Consider the following 20567-nt stretch of genomic DNA (forward strand, 5'->3'; position numbering starts at 1 on the left):
CAGGTAAAGATGAAGATAGGTGCTGTTGCAAATATACTGTCTTCTATAAACTAAAACTACTGGACTTTTCCAGCAGATCCAAACACCTTTAAGCAGCTGACAGAAAATGTTACAGCACTCATGTTCTCTGAGAATGCCAAAGTGAAGCAGCCAGTCACAGTTGAAAGATCAAGCACCAGTAAAAGCCTGACTGCTGGCTAAATGAAGGGTTTTCAAGCTTATTCAACCTATACAGGAGGCTGCAGGTATAAGGTAAAAGTCACTAAGAAAGCATAGCAGGAGAGGAGGAAAGCAAGAATACCAGGAAGTGGTAAGTAATCAAACTTATTCAGTAATTAGTCTAGTGCAACTAATTACTTACAAAATTGGACAGTTGAGCAATAGTTGAATTGGCCTTTGCCTTTCTTGTATTTAACAAAGGCATTTGCCTCATAAAACACAAAGCCTATGGGACAAAGTCCTAGGGAAAGATTTTCTCTAAAAAAAACACCCAAAAAAAAAAACCAAAAAATCCATAACACATTTTTACTTGATGCATGTTTATCAGAGAGAAGTATTTGAGATGGAAGGAACTTTTTACACATGATCTAGTCACAAACAAGTTTGTTTCTATATCAAGCTATGAAAGTATGACATTTAAGTAGTATTTTGATTTCAAAAAAAAAAACAACAAAAAAACAAACACTCCAACCTGAAAAGTTCTTAGAACCAATAAGTTTAAATTTATTGAGTAATGTCAACAATACCATAGTTTTTACATTTAATTTTGTAATGCAACTCTGACCTGCTCATTCTGATTAAAACACAGTAAGATCACTGTAAAGCAACATTGGCACATACAAGTCATAGTGTTTGCATGATATTCAATGGGGTTGGTTTATCATATCAGATCAAAGACAGTATGCATTTAAATGGTCTCTACTGTAAGCTTCACTTTGGTTTAAAACCTCTGTACATGTAATTTACATACAGCTTTGGCCCTTGCATGCAGGGAAGGATATAAAGCATCTAAAACTGTTTAGGCTTAATGCTAATAGGATTATAGTAGCTTTTATCCCAAAGACAAGACCTTTTTTCAGATGACTGGTGCAAGGCTAGGAGAGTTAGGCAAGAACTAGAATGTTTTGTGCACTTTAAATAAAATGAAAGGTATTTTAGAAGTATTTGCAACTTACAGATTAACCGAAAAAATACTGAGCTCAACATTTGTGATTAGCAATAAATACAAATTAATGTCTACACATCAATTTAAGTAGGCTAATATCACTTTATCGAGTCTGATTAAGAACTGTAAAGCAGGACAGTCTGCATAACCTTGAACATGAAGTATTTGAGTGTAGCCCATTAACATCCATAATTAAACAAGCCAATGCAAAAACATGTGCTCCATTTGGACAGAGGGGGATGGCTAAACTTTCTTCCCCAAAGAAGAGCAAAACCACTGCTGCCGCCTCTCCAGCCCTCCAAGATGGAGCATTTGGAGTCATTCTTCTCAAATCCCAGCCGAGGTCTGTCCTTGGGACTATCACTCCCTGCCACTAACCACAACCTTATTTTCTCCTCCCCACAAGCTGGTAGATCTGTAAGTGTTAACTTCCCTGAAGGAAAATGAGTAACATTCTACTTGTGAAGACACACAAGGTAACACAGCTACGGTTCCATCAGAAGAAAGTTGTGTCTGCTGAAAAGGCACCTGCAAGTCGAAAGTCTTCTTTCGTAAGCACGCTGTACATCCGCTGGGGCAGCGGTTTAGAATAAGGTGCAGGACGGGGGACGGTTGTGCGCAAGATGATCTCCCGGCCTGTGGGCGGGGGGAAGTCTGACATGGAGCCCGTGTTGAGTCTTCGCTCATCTGCCGAACCTGATCTCCTCAGTTCTTCATCAAGCGGAGGCACTGCAGAAATCTTAAATAAAAGCAGAAGTGTAACTACAGGGCAGGCTGTTCCTTGCAACTAGAATTCAGAAAAGAATTTGTAAGAGGAGAAGAGGAAGATCGGCAATGGTAAATATCAGAAGGCTTTACGTATACGCACAAGACACTAATGGGATGTCAAGAAATAAACTGCACACAATCAAATGGAAGAACCTTTGTGGATGGTAAGCTCCTTGGGTTTTGAAAAGCATGAAATAAGGTTTTCACCACACAAAACTACCCTTTCTCAGTCAGGAAACTAGCCTCAGCTCTTCATTGCTACGCATTTGGTCAAGCCACCCTCGTTGTAGAAGTAACCAGGGCCACCACTGAGCCTTGACAAAAAGTCACTTGCCTTTGAAATTCAACATGTAACTTCAGTGTACTCTCCATGACCAAAGAGAGGCTTGCTAAGGTTACATCACAGAGCAAACAACACTGGGCCATCTCCATCTCTACTCACTGCCAGTAAGCAGCAACACTACAACTGCATATTGAAAGGAATAGCATACTTCTGCCATTTCTGCCAACTTCCTGGCTGTTCCTCAGATGGTCTGACAGACACGCACACACACACTCTTCAATACCCAGCAGGGTACTGAACTCCTTAACTAAAGACTAGGAACATCATAGAAGAACCCCCAGAATGACCTATCCACTCTCTCTGCTTCCATCTCTTACCCATCCAGCCCCCAAGAGCAGGAACCCAGTTCTGCCTGGCTCTACAACCTTTGACACACAGTCAGTCACCAGGGACAAGTGGCATTTGTATGTCCAAAAACAGTTCAAGGAAAGCAGACAGGATGTTCTCTTTGCTATACTTCTTCAGTTACTCTAGTTCTCCCTCTCAGAACACCTCTATACTTTTGTCCAAAAGTTTCAGTAGCTTTAATAAGCTTTGCTATCTCAATAGTTTTGGTAGTAACTGGATCGTGACATCCACACAGTATACTATATAAATCATTACCTTCCCCCAAAGCAACTGGCTGTTTAATAGGCAAGAAAATAGTGACAGCAACAGAGAAAAATATAAAAGGCAGGCCACATATTTCAGCATCAGTGAGTATTAGTATTCACCTGAAGAAAAGTTTGCATTTTTTATTCTTGTTTTTAGTTTTATATTTTAAATTTGTCTTCATTTTCACTTCCCAATAGGCTCTAAAAGAAAGTCTGCAAATGAGGAAAAACCATTCTGGAAACACAATATTATTTTTATGCTCAGGAACTACAGTACCAAGCACATCAGGCTGTACTCTATCTACCAAAAGCTTCAACTCTATGCAGCTAAGGAAGATGAGTGGGAAATGAGGGACAAAGTTGGTTACCTCATCAGAAGATTCAGTCAGCTTGAAAAGGGATGAGAAAAGAACCAGTGATGAAAGATAGAAACAAAGGCAAGTCAGAGATGACTAACAAGAGGCTAGAAGGAGACTGTAGGTTTAAGAGACATCATGCACTCTACTTCTAAGAGCATGCACTTGCTATCATATTTTCCCTGAGAAAGTTTGAAAAGAAGATATTTTACACAACCCAGAGAAGAGTCCAAATTCAAAAGGTAATGAATAATAAAGTAATTCAACTTGTAATTCCCAGACAACTCTCTACCAAACTAATGAATGGTAGATTAAACATGCTTTCCTGCAGCAAGTAAACTCCCATCCCACTAAGAAGTCTTAACAGTGACCAGCAGCTAGTGAGAGGTGGCTGTAAGCTACTAAACTAAACTGTAGAAATTACATGTATTTTTACTTGTTAACATTAGAAATTCAACTTCTAAAACAAAATACATGATTTAAAAAGAAGTGCATACATTTGCATACCTTTATAGGGCATAATCTTAAGATTTAAGAGAAATTCTTCTCAGTTAAGCTGGCTCCTGCATGTTGAGATTTTCAACACAACTTTCACTAGAGACTAAAGTTCTCTTAAGGGTAAAACAAATGTTCCAATTTTTATTTATCAGAATAACTGTGGTCTGTTTTCAGAATGGTCCTTTTTACACTGAGTTGCAAAATATTACAGATTATTATTAAGGCATCCACACCTCAGAAGTGCTTAATTCCAAATCACTTTTTTTTCCAGCAGTGATCTCTAAACATGGTTTCAGGCTTTAAGATGTCTGCAACATTATGTCACCTTGTTATTATCACTGCAGTTAAATTTTATTTAGATTATTTGATGCTACAGATAGTTGAAATTCTGAGAGAAGCTGTAGGCTGGCTGCAGTCCAAGAACTTTGGAAATCAGTACTTACCAAGCCAGTTATTAAAAAACTGCTTAAGGAAAAAGGCATTATTTATAAAAAAAATACAAAATGGGGAAAGATTTCAAGAAAACAGACACGACACGGGCAGTAAATAAAGCAAAAACAGAGTTGAGAGAACTGACACTTTTCCTAAGCACATAAGTTTCCACACCAGAAAGTTTTTGAATATAAGCCTCAGTCTAAGAAGTATTTAGTATTATGGCATGCTTCTCTGCATTCCATGTAAAACCATCATCACACTCAACAGTTCTTTCTGCAATGTTGCATATGTTACACAACTTCACTGAAGCAGAAATTTGTGCCATAATTGCATTAGTGTTGTAATTCAAAGTAAATCAAACATTAACGACAGCTCTATCTACTCAACTTCCTTTCAAGTTTCACATCACAGGTCACCTACTCGTGGAGGGATACTGTTGTAGCTAAAATCATGTTGAACATCACAAAAAAAAAAAAAACACCCAAAAATGCAGTCACATTTATAAAAATACGTGGATATATGTAGACAATATAAACAGCCAGCATATGTTAACTTATTGCATTCACATGGTTTGAGGCCTCAGAGCAGCAGTCAAGAACTCTCTTACCCTCTGAGCATTCACAAACAGTTTGTGAATAACGCTGCCAGCAGGTCCTCTTCCTGCACCAAGAACAGACACTTCTGGCTGCTCCAGGAGACAGTTCACAAATCTGTGATACAAACAATTAAAAAGAAAAAAGAATTTTGGCTTGTTCTGTTTTCTCATCTAAAAATACAATTGCTTCCCATGAGGGGGTCTCCATCTAACAGAATTAGCACTAGGGGCTAACTCTGAATTCTCTGTTCCAAAAAATTAAGGAAAAAAATTTCATTTCAGAGTAACACTTCCTCTCCACCCCTTAGCCTTCTGTGATTGCCTCCTGCCTTATCGCTCATTCTTTCACACTAAGCTATGACACTAACTGGTGAATGATCTCCCTGTTCTTATCTCAAGCCACAACATTTTTTCCATCGTATTTTCTCCTCCTATGTTTTTGAAGATGAGGGAGAGGGCAGTATGATGGCCCTGAGCTACCCACTGGGGTTAAACCATCACCTGGAGCAGTAAGAACTACTTATTTCTTTTAAAGCATGTTACACATTAGTCAGCTTAAGCAGAAAGTAAATCTGACAGCAGGTAGTGACAAAAATGAAACATGCCTTGTCACTTTTTACTTATATGTCTTACTGACATTTAGAATTACTAGGGAAACTACAATAAGGAAGTGTAACTTTGGGCAGCAATTCATTCCATATTAGTTGTAGAAAGTATGAAATTCCTCGTCCTTCTAATTTTAACACAAATTGCAACAAAAGTTGATTGCATACACCTTTTACTTACACAAAAATGTCACATTTCCAGTACCAACAGAAAATAAATCCCATCAAAATAGTAGATATCACATGCTTTAAAGACATGGTTACTCAGATGGGCATACAAGGTGCCCACCCCTGGGTAGCATAGGGACAGGGACACCAAATTAAATACATCATGTTAAATATGATTCTTTAGTATTCCTGTTTTATCATCACTTCCATGTGTCCTAAACTTTGACATTACTAAAGAAAGAGCATCAGAGGAAAAAAACAAAACGACTTGAGGGAATTAAATAAGCAAATAAATACACAAAATCAGTCACCTTTGGAGATCTTCCTTCTCCTCCTCATTTTCACATTTCTCTACTCCAAATTTTGCCTTCAAAGACCTGGCCCTGGCAATGATAGCTTCCACACTCATAATCTGAGCAATAATTTCCTGTAGTTTAATGAAAAGATTTATTCTTAGCACTCCCACAAACAAGTCTATCAAGTTTCCAGCACAAACTAACATAGAAGTCTTACTTCTAGCTTCTTGTCCTCCGGATTTGGAAATCGTAGAACTTTACTGGAATGGGATATTATCTGTTTAATAATCTTCTTAACTGAAGATATATCTTCTAGTACTTCTGTTAGGAGGAAGAGAACCAAACAAGTTCTCATTATTGCATTAGTGTTCAACCTAGAATACCATAATAATTTATTAAACATTATTTACCTTCTTCCTTTACCTTGAGTACGGCTGCATGGATGATGCAAGGCAGGAGATGCCGTGCAAGGTCAGCTGGTTTCTGAACAGCAAGGTAATGAAGTACCTTTAACAACAGAAAAATTAATACATTAACAATCAGAACTGCTTCTCACAGTTAAGGTTAAGTTCAAAAGATAAGCAGCCATCACTAGCCACAGAATTGTTACCTTCTCTGCTTCTCTAGTGTCATCGAAGAGCCTCTTCTGCCTCCGTGCTGGGACTGGTTTTGCTGTCTCCCAGGCCTCCACCCACATGTTGCTGGGGATCTTCATTCGGGCGCTCAGCTCACCTTTAATTACCACATTTCCCTTTTCATCAACCACTTCCTCTTCAATGTAATCCCGAGGAGAGTACCACCTCACAAAATCCTCCAGACAACAGCCAGGATTAGCTGCCTGGAATGAAGATGACATTAAATTTGTACTTCACAGAATCCTGTAGAAGTATAATAACTGGGTAGGAAGGCAGTATAGTTTTGAGGGCACACCACAGGCTATGAACAGAAAGTCAGGGAATTTTGTTCATAGTCAGCAAAATTTATGCTAGAAAAGAGACCTGGCTGAGGGGAAAAAAGCAAATGCAAAGCAAAACAGTGGAGTAGGGCATGAGGAGGAATGTATGTGGAAACCACACCATCAACAAAAAGAAACCTTCCTCTTAGGCCCCCCTCAAAAAAAATCAGATTCACACATTACTGCAGGCAAACTCGAAGTCATACTGTGAAGTCAAGCTTCACCTGGTACTTCATAAATGCAAGAAATATTAAATTTTCACAAGTTTTTATCATAGAATAGCCTGGGTTGAAAAAGTACCTCAAAGATCATCTAGTTTCAACCCCCTCTACTGTGGGCAGGGTCACCAACCACTGCTCAGAGCCACAGTGCATAAGCTTATACAAGACAGAAATGAAAGAAAGAATCAGTAGGCTGCATGAACACGCTTCCAGCAATGACCTTCTGTCTTCTAACTACAGAAGTTCCTTTTCTTCTTCCTTCAAAAAGGATCCTAAAATAAATATCCTCCCTCTTTTATAAAGGCTATCCTGATTTTTAATTTCCAGTTTATCAACTAAAATGCCATGGTTTTGGTTTGTTTGTTTTTTTTTTTTGTTTTGTTTTGTTTTTGTTTTTTTAATCTCCTGAAGAAAGTCACACAAATCCAACACCGTACGAATTCAGCAGAACACTACAGTGCAATAGACTGGATAGCCACAGATCCTGAAGGGTTTAAGCAGTTTTATCAATGGGCTTTTAATTTCAACTTTAAGCTATTGTGAAACTGTTCTGTCTAAGGAAAAAGACTCATCATAAACCCCTTAAAAATTGTTCAACACATGCAAGAAGAATAATTTGATGAAGACAAAAGCAGGCTCGTGGAATTTTTCAAGTAGTGTACCTTAAAAGACTCCATATCTGAGAGCAAGCAGGCACTCTGCATGCGTGCTCGAAGATGTGCACCTTCTGCTGAGGTCCCAAGTTTTGCCAGAACCTCAGACTGTTCCTCCAGCAAATCCTCAGTCATGGGTGCTGGCTCCTGCGAGACAGAAAAAGGCAAGTTCACAAATAGTTTCTCCTCATCTTAGCCCTCATTAAGGAAGAAGTGGCTGACAGCTCCCTCAGTACTCAATTTCTGCTTTAAGGAAATAACGATAAGTTTCTTTGGCTTAAACTGTTTAACCTGAAACTGTGCATCTGAAAAGGACGCTAACAAACAAAACAAACACTACCTAAGAAACACTTCAGTATACAAAAAACAACAGATTAAGTCTGATGTTTGACTGATACTGTTCTGATTAGACCCACTGTGGTAAAGAAATGCAGGATTTTTGCCACTGATGCTGTCAGCACGTAATTAACTGATGACATTCTGCCTCACTGCTCTCTGCTTGTTCTTTTTACCCATGTGAAGCAACATCAGATAGGTGAATTTCTCTCAAATGAAAACCACTGTATTCACGCATGGCTGAATTCACATTACTTCCTCTGACACCACTGTTTCCTATTTCACCCCTCTACAAGAAAATCAAATAAGGTTTCCAGTTCACTGGGGGAAATCTGCTCTAGATAGTGAGGTCCTAAGCTGATGACTATGGCCTTCTGAAATATTTCTCAGTGCGTCTCAAAAAGACAAGAAGCAACAGCAAAACTGATCCAGTACTCTGGTCCATCTGGTGGAAATTACTATCAGCTCAGATGACCAAACATATGGAGTCTTAAATGTGTCACACCACAGAAACGTAAGTAAAAAAATAGGGAGGGAATGGAAGATGCCTTAGGAATTGGAAATAAGGAAAAAAACAGAGTGTGAGGTAGACAAGACAGCTTAGTTTTCATTTCAAATGAAAGAAATGTGTTTTGAATTAAATTTGGTAAAAGCATGTAAGATTTCACTTTAAACACCTTCACCAAGTTATAAAATATTGAAAATCCACTCTTAAGACAGAGCCATTCCTCTGTTTTAGGTCCAAATAAATAACCTGCAAACTACATGCAACTTCACAATCCTGAGAATGAACGGTACTGCACAAGAGTCACACTGCACATGTGGCTCAGTTCTGGCTATCTAACCTGTGTTATGGGAATGTAGAGAGGCTCTCCTGGATGCAGCAGTGTCAGCTTCCCATGAGGATGAAGGCGGCCTTCTGGTTTCAGGTTTACAGGCTCTTTGCTGCCTTCTTTTGCTCCTTTTTTCCCATTATCCTGTCCATTTCCTTTCAGATCTTCTGTGTCACTTAGACATTCAAAAAATTCCTCTTCACTGTCACTCCACGATTCCCAAGACTTTCCAACTTCTTTATCAGTCTCCTTCAGGTAATCTCCAGAGTGGTCTGCTCCTTTTCCAGTATCACCAGAAGAACCACCAGGTGAACGATCTGACACGCTCCCCCTTTTCCCCTCATCTCTTGCTTTCTTTCTTTCAATGCAACAGTTTAACATCTAACAAGTTATATGGGGGGGGAAGGGGGGGAAAAGTGTTTAGCAATTACTTCTTTTACAGAAAAAAAACATCACAGAGAAACATGAAGAATTACAAAAAATCCCTTACGATTCCAAAAGACATTAATCCCATTGAACTGGTACTATAACAAAGATTTTGCCAAGGAATGGAGATCCAGACCAAGTGATACAAGCCTAACTAAATCTATAAAAAACCAACGTATTTAAATAACAATGGTTATGACTTGGATTGTTTCTCTAGGAGAAAAATCATTCTGAAATTTGGGATATTTACCTGAAGCTTCTGATGCAGTAAACAGCATCTCAGATCTGGAGGGCCATTAGCTAATCTAACAAAAGGTAGAAGTGTAACTATTACCAATTATGAAGTTGAACTTTTCACACACACATGGTCTTAAATCACCTGAAATCCAGGAAAGGGGCAGATACCCACAACAAACCCACCCCCACCTGTTCCACTATGCAGCTCTTTTGTAGTCCCAGCAGACAAGTAGTGACTGAACAAGCACAGAATTTAAACTACATTTACTTCCTAGAGATCATTTTTGAAGCTCAGAGATCAAGCGTAGCAGTATAAAGCAGACAGATTCTGCATTCCCTGGTCAGTTTTGTATTTGAATGATAGCTGAGACAGCATCATCTGCCTGAAAAGGCAACTACACCAACAGGAACTGGGAACAGCTCCCTTAGAAAAGTGGTGGAACTACACCCCAAAACAAAGGTATTTCTCTCTATAACAGCTCCTTCATTTTTATCTGATAATTTGGAAGCTAAGCATTTGCATAAGCTTCTTTTTCCTCCAAACAGTGGAATGCTCTTTAACTGGAGCTTCCTTCAGATGTCTCAAGTTCAATGGAGTGTGCAGATTCTTTCCCTACTCGCTCTCCTTTCGTGTTTTAGGAAGGAAAGATAATAAAAGCAGCAGACAGCGTTTGCAATTAAATAAATCAATCTTACCCTGGAATAAGGTAGTTGTTCTCCCATCTGTAGCGCATTTCTAACACAAACTCTTGCCAAAGATGTGCCACTCCTTTTACTCCTCCATGGTAGAAGTTTATCATACAAAGACATAAAGCTAATTTGTATGTCAGACTATCAGAAGGAGCAGATTTAAACTGACTGAAGAGATTCTATATAAGAAATAAAAGAAAGCAGGAATACAGAACCAATGGCATTTTCACCAAAACCATACAATCTGTGCATTCTATGTATCTTTCCAAAATTCACCAATTATAAAACATAAGGTCACAACAAAGTCTGTATTAACATGCACTAAAGTTCGTGTTCCCCTCCCTGTCTTCCCTCTGTCAAGTATCAGTTGGTACAACTTACGTAATCTTCGTTCTCTGGAGGAGGATTGCTTCCTGCTGAAGAGCTAGCCCTGCTTTCATATCCCTCTGCCAGTTTGTCAACAGCATCAGGAAATAAGAACTTGAAGAAATAACATTTAAACTTAGGCTGTTTCAAGGAGTGGATTAATGCAATTCAAATAATGAAACTGACATCAGAAGCATTTTTTTCTTTAAGTTAATTCTGCTCACTTACCAGAAGAATAGTGTTCAAAACTTCATTGTTCAAAGGTGATTCATCTACACCTCTGTGCTTGCGAATCTTTTTCTTTGCACTGTGAACCATATTTGTGACAGATAGTTTATGAATGGGGACAGGCGCTGGCTCAGTGAGCTTCGACAAAGCATGAGTGATATCAGCAACCTCTATGCAATTGAAAAAAGAAAAGAACAAAATCAACTCAAAGTCTACCTGTTGTAATCAATCTATACTTCTTGCATTGAATTTTAACCCTATTAACCTAGGCTATACCCTCATGCTATCAATGCTTGATCCTTGATACAAATTCTTGGTCACAGTTATATAGCAGAACCAGGAGTCACAAAGGAGTCACAGACCAACCACCTTTAATTTACTTTTTTCTGAATGAAGATAAGACTGTAGGTAGTGCCTGCCATCTACTGCAAGTACTGCATAGTTGCAGATAATGACAGGCAGAGTATCAGCAAATAAAAAAAAACCTGCTGAGGAGCCCACTTACACATGGTAAAATTGAGTAAACTGTAGGTAACAGAACATGCAAGTTTATGCTGGAGCTTTAGATTAGACAATCTGTGCACTATTTTGTTTTAGATTCTTCTGTTAAACTCCTCGAATCAAAAGATATTTTCCAGACAAAGCTGTAGCTGGTCAACTCCAAAACCAATGAATTAATATTGTTTAAAAGTGTAAAAACAAATCTAAGTGAATTATTAGCCTGGAAAACCTCATCTTGGCAGACATTTTAAGGAAACAAAAGGTAAGGGAGGGCTGAAGAGATTATGTCAAGCAATAGAAGTAGGATGGATGTGGCTCTGGGCAGCCTGATCTGGTTGGAGACCCATTCAAGGCCATTCTATAACTCTATGATTTTACTCTACAGAGTCCAACGCTTTTTAAAGCTAACTAGCTAGCTCCTTTTCTTTTGTTTTTGAGCTCCTTCAAAATACATTCAACATGTAAAGTAAGAGAATTGAAAGAAAGGGACAAGGGCATCAGAAAAATGCCAGTATCCCCACACTGTTGGGATAATGCTTGACCTATTGGTCTAACAATTTTGGTTTTAGCTTCATTTCATTTCTCTCTCAGTAAGATAGGCTTTTGAAGTGGAAAGGAGATCAAAGACTCTCAAACAGATATCACTCTTATTTGGCTGTTTAAAAGCACATAACACAGTATTTCAAAAAGCAGAAAGTAGTGAGTATAAAAATACAGAAAAATAATGCAGATGAATCTGTTTAATGCTTGCTCAACACCAAGTCTTCTACGTAAGCAGTCAAAAGGAAAGTCTCATTTTCTTTCTCGTTTAATTAAAAATATAACATTGGAATTTGCCCTCTGACCCTTCAAGAGCTGAAATTGCCAATTCATGTTAAGTATTCATATTAAACATTACCCAAATTTGTGGAAGTGTTCCAGAAAATGCCTGAAGGTAAAAAATATAAAATACTGCTGAATCTGAAGTCAAGAGAAGTGGCAGGAAAGGTCAGATTTGTGAAACGAATAACTATCAAAAACATAAGTCAACAAGATTTTAGCTTTACCTTTTCCATCCTCTTCAAATGCAGACCTTCCCAGTATTTCATCAGTTGACTCCTTCCGACGACAAAGCTTGAAGAATTCATTAAGAAAGTCACCTGTAAGAGAAACAGTTTCTGAACAACTAGATTGAAGTCTCACTGAACAATAAGCTAATCATCAAACAATTCTTGATAACTTCCTCTTTTTTTCTGATGACAACTTTGTCTTTTTCTGAATGAACACAATAACCTCTTCCAAAGCACAAAATATCCTTAAACCAGGTAACTGAAGTATCAGAAAATGCACTGCTAGACACCTATCAGCCACCACTCCACAGCACAGACCTCACCCAAAGCAAACTGCAATTGTACAGCAGAACAGAACATGCACAGTAAACATTTACTTTCTGGAACCTGAAGAAGTAAGAACAGCACTGAAGTTAATGGCACACATAGACTAACCTATAAGAAACTATTTGCAAAGCTTGTGTTCTTGGAAAAAGAAGTCCAAAATACAGTACACTCAAAGAAATTAGGGGAGTGAGGAACCAGGTCATCAGGGAATCAATCATTCAATTCTAATTTCTAAACAGCTTAAAAGCAATAAAAGAAGATACAAAATTGTGATGTCTTACCCAATAGACACTGAGGATTATCTGCTTTTCTGACTCTTACAGACCACTGTGGTGCTTGAATAGGATCTAGATCACTAGAAAAAAAAAAAAAGTTTAATTCCATAACCACAGGTATACAAGAGATAAGCACTAAATTCTTAAATAAAATTTCATAGTTGTGAAGCTGTAATATACACCTGGTTATACAGAGGAATATGAAAAGCATTCTAAAATGTAAGCAAGAGTTCATTTTCACAGACATATGACATGAATAAAAATCGAAAGAACAACTCAGCTCAACTTTAAGTAAAATCATCTTTTGAAATCTACTGATGTTGAAAAATTATTTTTGCATTACTTAAAACAGTAGACCACAAGTCTTTTCTTCCTTTCTGATGTACAAGTGCACATTGTTCTCCTCTTTAGGAAGAGGGATGTCAATCACTGAGCTCCTAATGCTTTCCTTATTCTAAATCTTGCTATCCTCCTTTCAAGAAAAAATGCAATACACAAAACTTGTAAGGTTAGCATGGCAGTATGCCCCAAGATGTACATTCTGTTGAGCTCACAGCATAACATTTTCTCACACAGAAATGCACTTCAAAAATATTTTTTCCAGAGCAGACATTCTATCAGTAGATCTTAGCACTCCACAAAAAGCAACACACAGAGTCCTAATGTCACTTAAATGCAGCAGTTAACAAGTGGAGAGGACACATCCAGATACTTGCAATTCAGACAAAATACTTACGAATAGACATCATTGTCAACAATTACACCTTCTGTTAGGTGAGGCCACGTAGTGGCTAGATGGAGCTCGCTGAAACAGAACAAGATACAAGTGTCTATCAACCGTAAGATCTTGACTCACATGACTGTTTATGTTTAAATGCCTGCATGGGTTTTGCAGCTAAGCACAGAACTGTGCATATTTCCAACAAGTTTCCATCACCCAGCACTGCACTCAGCCTTACTGGCAGCTGGCACACAGGTCCCTTTCACCACTCCTCTCCGTAAAAGCAGAGATTGGGCATTATCCTCTGTAATGGTGCCCCACTACAGAAAGAAAAACCTACATAACTTGCCTACTGCTTTAATATTGTCTAATACATTAAATGACCCTTTGATTTGCTGAGTAGTGATGGGGTATTCGGAATAAGACATCAGAAGTATTGTAACAACTCAGTTAATAGACTCTCTCATGTAAAGTCTTCTACAAATGTGACAGTAAAAACAGTGATCAAGTCCACATGTTGAATGAAAGAACGCTGAATGAAAGCATATGATTTTTAAAGTTTTCTCCAGTTAACGTGTTCCAACATAACAGTTTCAGGAACAAACTAAGTACTCTGTAGGTTTACAATGGAACATTTATGAGCTGCAATTCTAATACCATTATATCACTTGCCAAGTTGTGTTACTTGCTATTAAATTTGGATAATATAGCATTCTGCTACTGACACAGTCAGTATAGGACAGCAAAGCTCAAATGACATACCTTAAAGTCCTCTATTAAGCAAAGTCAAAAAAAAAAAAAACAACAAACCTACACCCCCCCAAAAAAAAACAACAGGTTTTTCAACTTTTATCTTACCTAATAGGATCCTCACAGGCACCAAATGGTAACTTCCCAAATTCAAGGCCTCCAACTTCTCCTCCAACTAGAGCATCTATATCTGAACACAAATCAACACATTTCCCATACAGAATTCATGGGGTTTTTAAAAAAGCATATCATGCCATTTTCACAGTAAGACTGCAATGTGTTGGCTGATCAGAAAATAACTGAATAGTTTAGGTGACAGAGCTATGAAAACACAGTCCTAGCACACAGCCAAAGTAGTTGCTTCCAATTGAAACTAGGAAGTAATGTTGCAACTAGATAATCAAAACAATTTGTTTTGGTAAGAACAAATCCTCATAACTTAAGAACGACCGCCAAGGACGCATACAGTATCACATAGTGAGCTCTTAAGTAAGCATCTAGGACTTTTTTTCCTAAGTAGCATTACTGATGCAAACTTTTCAAGCCTCATATGTATACCTCAGATTGAAGACACGTTATTTTTCCTCACCTCTCCTCTCAACTAGAGCTAATATAATAAAGTGCTCGATCAGCAGTTTTTGCTACATAAAAGAATTAACTCCTTCACTTAATAACAACAAAATAATCCAAAGTTCTACCTCAAGCAAGGTCCACACAAGATTTTCTCCTCTTCCTATTGTTAATAAACAGCAAAGCATTAAAATCAATCTTTTAATTGAAATAACTGACCAGTACTCTTGTGAAGTAGTAACATCTATAAAACATGAATCCAGCAGGTTCTGCGTGGAACTCAGGGCAGAATTCTTTACAGATCTATGGACAGTTATCCTCTTCTCTCCAAACAAATACTACGGTTCTAGACATACCACAATTTGTCTAATACTAATAAAAAACAACTGTCACAAACATAAGCCACAGTCCTATCTTCAGAGCTTCGAACTCATTAGCTCATCACAGCCTTTAATTCCTCTGGCAAGATACAGAAGCGTTTTCTTTTGCATTTGCCATTTATCTTAAGACAGGCTATTACATGGACACAAAACTCCCACCTGGTGGCTGCTGTGGCCAGAAGTACTGTTGCCAATCTTGAAGCACATACGTAAGCCGAATAGCCATGCTCACTGGAGGCAGTGGTGTTAACGGGCATCCCTTGAAAACATCCACTGTTAAGTGCACATCCTTTAAAATATCCTCATACAGAACTTAATTCTAATATAAACTACCATACATTTCATCAAATTTATGAATTACCAAGAATTACCAGTAAAACCACTGCTTAGCAAGACGCTTGTGCTAAAACTAAGCATATAAACATTCTAAAACCCATGCAACATTTACAAGCTCTATTTAGCTGGTAACGTACAAGTAACTAACACAGAATATGACAGGTCTTCAGTAAGGACTTTTTCAGTGTTTTGATGAGATTGTGACTAATGTTGGTGGTCAGCAAAGTGCTGCAGTCAGCCATACCACTCCAGAGAAGTCCACCCAGGCCCCTCAGATTACTATCATATTGTTCTTCACTATTTATAGGAGGTTGGGTGCTGGAGCTACAAGTGTCAGAACAAACATGCACCTCAACCTTCCCCTCTCCTTTTAAACAGCACGTAGAGCTTGTCTCTATTGAAAAAGGGAGTTGTTGCAAGTAGGCTGCAAATCAGAAAGATTTGGCCTTCACATGCCAGTGGAGAATTTATACAATTTTTGTTAATTTTCTACTACTAGATACAGAGCAACAATATCTGGGAAGACACTCTGTTGGTATTGACAGTAAGTCTGATATTTACACAACAACTCACTAGAAGACAGAAGCAAGTGAACGGCAGTCAGCCAACAGAATAATAATTCTTAGTATCAGGTATGTATGTGCAGATGCACTTACAATCTTGGACTTGAAGACATCCAGTAATCCCGATAAGTGAGTATACTGGCTGGGGACTTTGCGAAGATGAACCATTTCAAAGTCAGTTCGAACTCCTGGACCTTGGCACTCTCCAACATACATACGGCGCCATTTCTGATGTATTTGCACAAACAACGGCACCTGACTGTAAAACACCCACATTTTGGATTATCTCTGCCAGCTCATAGCCTTTTAAACACTGTATTTTTTACAATGTATTTCTCTTAGGAGAACACAATTCAAAATGCTAAATATGAATCACAGAAAAATATTCTTACCTTCATCATTAAAGAGAACTCCTAAAAATTGTCATGAGAAACACAGACGCAAAGATTCAATGACCTGTTGGCTTTCAGTCCAATTACTAAAAGCTACTAATAATTACTAGAATTTCAGTTACCACACAGAAGAAATCTTTCAGAAGTTGTGTTCCATATGCCAGTTATCCCAACAACATGCAACAGTTTTATAAGCCTTTGAGGTTTCCATACAACAATGAATATAAATAACATACTGAATCAATATTTATATAGTTACTGTGGAAAGATACTTAAAAAGTCTTTTTGTAACAGTATTATGGTGCAAATGCAAGAAACACAACGTAATTCATTATCAACTAAATACTTCTTCCTAAATAAATAAAGAACTATATAAATAGCACGCTAGTTTCACCTTTAAAAAGTTCATGCTTTCACCTACCAGCCAGTGTTGCCCAATGCAATAGAAACAGAACTCAGCAGGAGGTTACATTTCGATTCACTAAGAACCGCATCGTTATTTGCAGCTGGAGCAATAACCACAAACTCACGTAAGCCGTACCTTAGAGAAAGAGCAGGGAAAGACAACATACTTGTGTGCTCCAATAGACCAGCTCAAACACAGAATTGTCAGGAATATTACAACCTGAATAACCTAATTTCTGCCAGCAGGACATGACTCTTATTTTGCTGTGTGTCTCTTCTTTCAGAGGGGCCAAGATCTGACTGGGAACGCAGTACCGCAGATCATCCCACCACTACGCTAATTCAACAATGCTCAAACACTACTGAAGTCATATGAGGATTTCCAGGTGACCAGTCCTGAGTTTCTTACTAAAGTTAGTAAAAACTGTAATTAGACTGAAAAACAAACTATCACTATGCTTGTCTGTATTAAAGAAGAAAGGCAGCATACATACCATCTTACTAGACAGTGGGCTCTAGGAGGAAAGTCATTGTTCATGCAGAGCAAGTCCTGCATAGGCAGGGGAAGGGCATCTGAAAAAAAAAAAAAAAAAAAGGACACGTAAGAGCATCAGCATCCATTTAAACTAACAGTTTACTTCTTCAGCAATTTGTTCACTGTGAGACATAGCAAAAATCAGAAATATCAAGTCCAACCCATCAGATCCCCCAAAATTTCACACAGATGCAAATCAACGCTTATGAAATCAACACTCTGAAATTGTCTTTTGTCATATCCTTACAACACCTGTGACATATTTCAGGCATAAAAGAGTACTGTCAGCTACCTTCTACACCTTCTTCTCTCCCATCTCTGTCACCAGGTTCTTGTACAAGATAATGATGTGTAACTGAGAATTTGAAGTCTGCAAATGAAATTTCATCTGATTTCTCCTCCCACACTCCTGTGGTATATACACCCTGCAGATTGAAAATAACAAACAAAAGCAATTGAAAAAATGAAAAACAACAAACAAAACTATTACTTGATCACATAAATTTAGTGTAATATTTGTTCATTTTTTTCTCCTCCTGTAGTTTTATTTTACAGCTAGGCACCGTCTACTATGAAGATAATTCTCAAAGCACTTAAGGTTAGCTGAACGCTAAAATCCACATTAATCACTTTCATTTCAAGGACAAAAGTCTTCAGCATTATTAGGCAACATAAAGAATTGTACAGTTGCTACTAGAAGTCATGTGAACAACCACTCTTTGTAAGAAGTTCTTCTCACTAGAAAACAAGAGGTCCAGAACAGAAAACAAAATACAGGAACACATTGACAGCAATGGTTGACAACTAGTTCACTAGATATCACAAGCTTTAATCCCTAATACTTGGTACTCTAAAATTAAGTTATAGAACTCCTCTGGAAACATGACAGCCATAAACCCCTTAATTTCCCACACGTTTTACAGGACTGAAGCACCACCAGAAAGCTGCTAATTAGACTTCTGGAGAAAAAAATAGAAAGTCTCCCTATGAGATGTACTGAGTCACAAGTAACACAATGCAAACCTCAGCCACAGTACGTGAGGCATGCCAAATGCACCAGGGAGGGCAAAGTAAATAAACAAGCTCATTGAGAATAGAGAGCAGCTAAAACAATGTTCCCAAATGGAAAACAGGCAATGAAAAGAAACCATAGCACTATGGTTTATTGCTAGCCCCCATAAGGAATTTATCAAGGAAATTGTCTATCTGGCAGAATTCCAGTAACCTCACAGCACTTGTTTGTTCAATAGCCAGTTTTACAAGTGAAATTCCTAACACAAATCATTAGCTGCCACATTTAAGTAAATGAGAACACACATAAACACATCCATGGGTACTGCTAGTTTCTAACACTCTGTGGAAGCTCTAACTCACCAACTGACCTTTTCCAGAGGTTTGCCTGAAGAAATCCCAATAAGTTTCCAGTCATTCAACACTTCTTCTATTTTTGAAATAAATCTAGTAAGGAGGGAAAAAGGTATTAATATTTCCTGATTGCTTGCTCAGCTTGTGTTGTAATTCAACTCCCAAAAGCAGACAAGTCCTGCTGGGGAATTCCTTTAAAACAATGCAAAAAATAGTAACATACCAGGGATTGCAACAAAAACAGTCTGCTTCCTGGTACAAATAAAGTGGTGCTTTTAGTTTCACATCCCAGATAAGCCTTATTTTTAGCAACCGTTATGAACATGCATTGAATGTTTATAAAGTCTCACCCATTTCCACAGAACCACAGAACTACATGAGTTGGAAGAGACCTCTGGGGATCCACAAGTCCAACTGCTTCACTGATGAGCACTTCCGTTATACTTCAAGCAGCATTTTTTCCCAAAAAGGTAATTTCTAACATAGAGGAACATGCTTTCTGTCTCTCCTACTCACCCTTCCCCCATACCCCAATCCCCAATTACTGGTTTGCAAAAAGGGTTTCAAGCACAACCAGCTAAAATTAAAATAAATTTAAAATTAAAAATTCAATTTATTTTAAAATTAAAATACATCCCAGTTATGGCCAACACAGGCTTCAATTTAGATCAATATACAGATCATGCATTAAGACAATAGAAGTTGGAAGAACTGAGACTGATGTTATACGTTTGTCTGGTACTGCAACAAAACAGAGCACTGCTTCACTGTTTACAGAAAAAAAAAAAAAACAACTGTGATCTAAATTCAATTTAAACACAGACCTTAAAGTCTTTTTCTATTGCAGATATTCTCACTGGAAAAAGTATTTTAAAGAATAATACATAAGAATGCAGAGCAACCTTCACCTGATGTTGTTCCGTATGTTGCTCTGCTAACTTTGAAGGGCTTCAACCACAAGGCAAGTACTCGATTGCTACATTACAACACATGGGCTTTATGGATGTTCGCTGTAATCCTCGGCTAAACCTGATCTTCCACCTGGTTCACAAACAGCCGGCCTAGATCCTCTTATACACTGCAACCGAGCACTGTCAGCCCTACCGCAACCGCACCGCCCAAAAATCGCTTCATCTGAGCACTGCACAACAGCACCTTCCGTGACTGCCTGCTTCAGTTCAGCTGACAACAAAAACAAGGCCACCGAGTTGCTGGGAACTCGAATCGCGCCCAACGCAGTCCGAAATCCGGCCGGGGAAGGAAGGTAAGGAGGCGCCGGGGCTGCGAGGAGCAGGGCCGGCCCCAGCCCAACGGCAGCGCGTACCTCTCCCACTCGGAGGCGGTGGTGAAGTCCGTGATCTCGAACACCTCCGAGTCGGGCTGTGGGGAGAGAGCAGGAGAAGCAGTGAGCGGGGAGGCGGCCGCGGGCCGGGAGCACCGGGGTGAACACGATGGGACGGGAGGAATGAGCAAACACTCACTTCGCTGTCCGCCGCCATCTTGCGCTGTGCCCGCCCCACGCGCAAGGCCTAGCGGGAAGGGGCGGCTGCCTCACACCGTGCCTCGTCCCCGCACGGCGTCTCACGGAAGGGTGACGTCGAGCTCTCCCCGCTCTGAGGGGCCTCTTTTCA

At 38.8% G+C, this 20567-nt stretch overlaps 1 protein-coding gene across 3 annotated transcripts; it reads right to left on the minus strand.

Annotated features, from left to right (window-relative positions):
- Nucleotides 1-699: 699 nt before the first annotated feature.
- Nucleotides 700-20509, minus strand: RAB3GAP1 (RAB3 GTPase activating protein catalytic subunit 1). 3 transcript variants are annotated; one of them, XM_048953434.1, is made up of 25 exons: nucleotides 20418-20506; nucleotides 20261-20316; nucleotides 18954-19029; nucleotides 17864-17996; nucleotides 17531-17609; nucleotides 17053-17172; nucleotides 16333-16498; nucleotides 15500-15599; nucleotides 14499-14580; nucleotides 13656-13724; nucleotides 12926-12999; nucleotides 12315-12407; nucleotides 10768-10937; nucleotides 10555-10653; nucleotides 10180-10352; nucleotides 9497-9551; nucleotides 8833-9201; nucleotides 7661-7798; nucleotides 6433-6660; nucleotides 6233-6329; nucleotides 6040-6143; nucleotides 5838-5953; nucleotides 4766-4868; nucleotides 3238-3258; nucleotides 700-1904 (listed from the first exon to the last, which is right to left on the minus strand). In XM_048953434.1, exons 1-25 carry the CDS (start codon nucleotides 20433-20435, stop codon nucleotides 1662-1664), a joined length of 2982 nt encoding a protein of 993 aa, XP_048809391.1. In that variant the 5' UTR covers nucleotides 20436-20506; the 3' UTR covers nucleotides 700-1661. The 3 variants fall into 3 exon arrangements, 2 of the variants coding, with proteins under 2 accessions (XP_048809391.1, XP_048809392.1); XM_048953435.1 differs by lacking the exon at nucleotides 3238-3258 and having other exon boundaries at nucleotides 20418-20502; XR_007378631.1 differs by lacking the exons at nucleotides 700-1904; nucleotides 3238-3258; nucleotides 4766-4868 and having other exon boundaries at nucleotides 5933-5953; nucleotides 6246-6329; nucleotides 20418-20509.
- Between the last annotated feature and the right edge of the window lie 58 nt (nucleotides 20510-20567).

Source organism: Lagopus muta, chromosome 8 (genome assembly GCF_023343835.1).
Source record: "Lagopus muta isolate bLagMut1 chromosome 8, bLagMut1 primary, whole genome shotgun sequence".
In the NCBI taxonomy this organism is placed as follows: Eukaryota; Metazoa; Chordata; class Aves; order Galliformes; family Phasianidae; genus Lagopus; species Lagopus muta.

Bases quoted from the DNA above. Each gene is read 5' to 3' on its own strand.
- RAB3GAP1 (XM_048953434.1), bottom strand. The intron at 17,173-17,530 runs GTATGTATGCTG...TCTTTCTCTAAG, and splicing joins GCCCACTGTCTAGTAAGATG to GTACGGCTTACGTGAGTTTG. The intron at 15,600-16,332 runs GTAAGTGCATCT...GATGTTTTCAAG, and splicing joins ATGTCTTCAAGTCCAAGATT to GGATGCCCGTTAACACCACT.